This window comes from Camelina sativa, chromosome 7, assembly GCF_030686135.1.
Source record: "Camelina sativa cultivar CO46 ecotype springtype chromosome 7, ASM3068613v1".
Taxonomy (NCBI): Eukaryota; Viridiplantae; Streptophyta; class Magnoliopsida; order Brassicales; family Brassicaceae; genus Camelina; species Camelina sativa.
The window spans coordinates 3,926,383-3,929,833 of NC_141886.1; the positions used below are offsets into that span (position 1 = coordinate 3,926,383).

A 3,451-nucleotide genomic window follows, 5' to 3' on the forward strand; every position below is an offset into this window, starting at 1 on the left:
AGAAAATTTAATTTTTTCTCAACCAAAGTCGAATACTAGAAAAATATAACAAACTATGTTAATTTTACGTGTGTTAGTTAATTATATTTATTTTAACATTTGTCATTTAAAAAAAACTTATTTTTATGTTTTTGTGAGAATTTCCCTTTAAAAAACTATTTAGGATGAATATATTAAACAATAAAAATAAATGTTAAAGTTCAAAGTAGCAGTCTAAGTAGTTTAAACTGGTAAAAAATGTATTTATCATTGTAATGTTAATGCTTTTATACATAAGTAATAATATAATATTTTTATTCATAAGAAGATAAAAATAAAAAAACTTTAAAAAGGGCAATGAGCTTGGCGATTAAAAACCGGATAATGAGCTTATAAAAACGAATTTTTTATTAGTTTATGAGAATATTAATATAGTTTTATTTATGTTTTACATATGTTTATTTTGCAAATTTTAATTCATGTAATTACAAGCGAATATATAAAAAGCCTTTAAAAAGAATTTTTAGAAATTAATTTCTTTTATTTGATAACTATTTTAATATATGTTTTATCTAAAATTTAAATCATTTAAGATTAGTTTCTTTTTGGTAGAACAGAGGGAGTAAACTCCCGTTATATATTAAAAAAATCAAATACAAATACATTTTATTGTACCCACACCACGGGCATCATCCGAGACAACAGACTTAAAACACAACTCGAACTTGACTCAAACAAATGAAAACCAAGTGGCAAGGTGAATGCATGGTTCGCTAACCCGTTCGCTAGACTATTAGCTTTCCGATGCACATGAACAAGCCGGGCTATCTATTCCCTTGCAAATCTATGACACAACTATAGTAGGAAAGACAGCAGATTAGCCTCACTAATTCTTGCCGTCAGAAAACCTACTACTACTTCCAAATCCACTTCAAACTCTAATCGTTCTATTCGTTTCTCCCACGCAACCACCCAACTGTAGTAGACCCTCTATAACTCTGTCATAGGAGCAAAACAGATTCTAATATGGATTAGTTTGTCATAATATAAAATTACTATTTCTGAAATTATGTCATATAAATAAAAACTTTTATTTAAAAGAACATTTGTTTTCCAAAATATTTGTGGATTTTTTATATTATTAATTATGATTTGGTAAAAATTTTAATACTAACTAAGATAGAAATTAGATATAATCTTTAAAAATTCATTTAAAACTTAAAATTTAGTTAAAACATAAAAATGTACAACATATGGAATCATTGTCATTTGTCGACATTACATGATAATATCTGATTGCGTATTCACAATTAGTGTCCACATGGGATGCATATTCTCCACCACCACTATTATTATTTATTCTATTCACATTCATTATCAACATTTTTTAACGCCTATCTGTACAACAAACCCAACATACTACTAGACGTTAAAAGATCCAACGGCCCGCACCATACGCTCACTTCATCGCGTCAAGCACCGACGGCTGTGATTGAAGCCATACCCTCCAGCTCACTCTTGCTCCTTCTGATCCTCTCACCCCCGGCGTCATACCCGCCCTTACTAGCTTTTGCCGTCGTCCAAATCTCCGGCACTTCTGTAGCTATCTCAGTTACCGTCTCCACCGCGTAATCCGCATCTTTCGTCTTTTCTGCTCTCCCCACCTTTTTTTTAACCAATTTTTTAGAAAAAGAATGAGTTCTCAAATTACAACTGTCGTTAATAAGAAGATGTGAATGGAATTAAAGAAAAAAAAAATTACCAGGATTGTGCGGAGCCCGACAGATTTACCCGCGGTAATATTGTGGATATTATCATCCAAAAACACTGTTCGGCGAGGGTCAACGTTGGCTACACGAATACAAATATCCATAGCGGCCAACGAAGGCTTAAGAACGACGGGGTGTTCATCGGATCGTGCTGTTGTTGATCCGGATCCGAATAAATTCGGGTTCATTGTTTCGAAACAAATCATCTCTTCAAAACAATCTTCTAACCCCAGTTTCTTCAGAACCGTGACCGCATGGTTCCTGTCCGAATTCGTAAAAATCTAAACACGAGAACAAAAAAAAAAACAATGATCATTTATTCATTTTCGCAAACAATAAATAATAAATCATGCTATATATAATAAAGATTGATTATACTTACAATTTTCCTCTGTTTGATTTTGTTCAGAAGGTTACGTAGCTTGCTGTTTGGTTCGATCGAGCCATATGGTAATCTTCCGTGCACGAAACTACAAAACAAAATTATGCAAGAAATAAATAAATAAAAAACTTAAGAAAAACAAATATTGTTTCCCTGAGATCAAAACATCATATAGTAGTTGGTTGAAGATGATGATTATTAATTACCTGTGATATTCATCAGGATGCACATCATGACCTAACGCCTATAAATTTATAAGAAATAAAGAGTAAACAATCAATTAGAAAATCAATGATATATACAATGAAGTAATTCTTAAGAAAATGAAATAAAAATGAAGAAGTGAAATTACCCTGAGACCCGCAAGAGTACTTCCATACGTCTTGAAGAGCTCAACTCTCAAACTTGAAGCTTTACTTTCTGGGAATCCAAATTTCTCCACTAGAAAATCTGCCCATATAATCAAATAATTAAACCGAATGCTCTAAAAAAAACATAGAAAGCATTAACTCTAATTGTTATTGTTTAATTACCATCAATATTTTTCTTGACAGCTGGCGCCAATCCAGTTTTCAGAGGGTATAATGTGTCATCCAAGTCTGATCACATAATTAGAGACCAAAAAAGAAAAGGATTAGAACAAATTAAGTTAAATACATTATACAAATTTTGATATTAACGTATTATAAAAATGATTTACCGAAAATGAGGCAGTTGATCGGAGAGAAATCCATTTCACACGAGATTAAGTGAATAAAAGTATAAGAAAATATAATATTTTGAGAGGAAAATAGCAAACAACAACAATAGGAGCCGTGAAGCAAATGGAGATGTTCTAGTGGTATTTATAGGAAAGCTAAGTCTTTTCTTATTTTATTTTTTTTGCTCTATCTTTTTTTTAATCACGGATACTGACTGCTGACTCATAGTTCAAATCGTTTTCGTCTATTTTATCTGGGAAAAAAATCCAAAAAATATGCTATCTAACTTTTTTTGGATGTTTAATATCTATAGTTATTAAATTTGACAAAAAATATCTGGTTTAATTTCCGTTGCCTTAAAAAACCATCATTTTATTTATAATAGTAGATTCATACTTACGATTTAACAGTCGTTAACACTAGTGATAGAATTGTTAATCTGGATTAAAAGATATTCTCATATGGTTAATTAGTCAGAATAAAAACATTATTACCCTTTTATTTTTCTCCCAAATCGATTTGGGATCTAAGAACAGTAAAAGTGATTTTTATAGTTCTGATTGATTGTGTGCTACTGTTGGTGTATTCGTTGCAAGAATCGCAACTACACAATCTCTGTC

General features: G+C 31.0%; 1 protein-coding gene across 1 annotated transcript; it reads right to left on the reverse strand.

Annotated features, from left to right (window-relative positions):
• Nucleotides 1-1,185: 1,185 nt before the first annotated feature.
• On the reverse strand, nucleotides 1,186-3,040 carry LOC104700243 (uncharacterized protein C24B11.05). Its single transcript, XM_010415728.3, has 7 exons — nucleotides 2,831-3,040; nucleotides 2,664-2,729; nucleotides 2,483-2,580; nucleotides 2,337-2,374; nucleotides 2,131-2,218; nucleotides 1,742-2,029; nucleotides 1,186-1,643 (listed from the first exon to the last, which is right to left on the reverse strand). The coding sequence occupies exons 1-7, from the start codon at nucleotides 2,862-2,864 to the stop codon at nucleotides 1,452-1,454; spliced, it is 804 nt and encodes a 267-aa protein (XP_010414030.1). The 5' UTR covers nucleotides 2,865-3,040; the 3' UTR covers nucleotides 1,186-1,451.
• Between the last annotated feature and the right edge of the window lie 411 nt (nucleotides 3,041-3,451).

What these genes read in the sequence shown, in the direction of transcription:
- LOC104700243 (XM_010415728.3), bottom strand. Translation starts at nt 2,864, where the DNA reads ATGGATTTCTCTCCGATCAACTGCCTCATTTTCG. An exon ending in GTACTCTTGCGGGTCTCAGG is followed by an intron (nt 2,375 to 2,482) that starts GTAATTTCACTT and finishes ATAAATTTATAG; the next exon opens with GCGTTAGGTCATGATGTGCA. An exon ending in AAATCAAACAGAGGAAAATT is followed by an intron (nt 2,030 to 2,130) that starts GTAAGTATAATC and finishes TCTCGTGTTTAG; the next exon opens with ATTTTTACGAATTCGGACAG.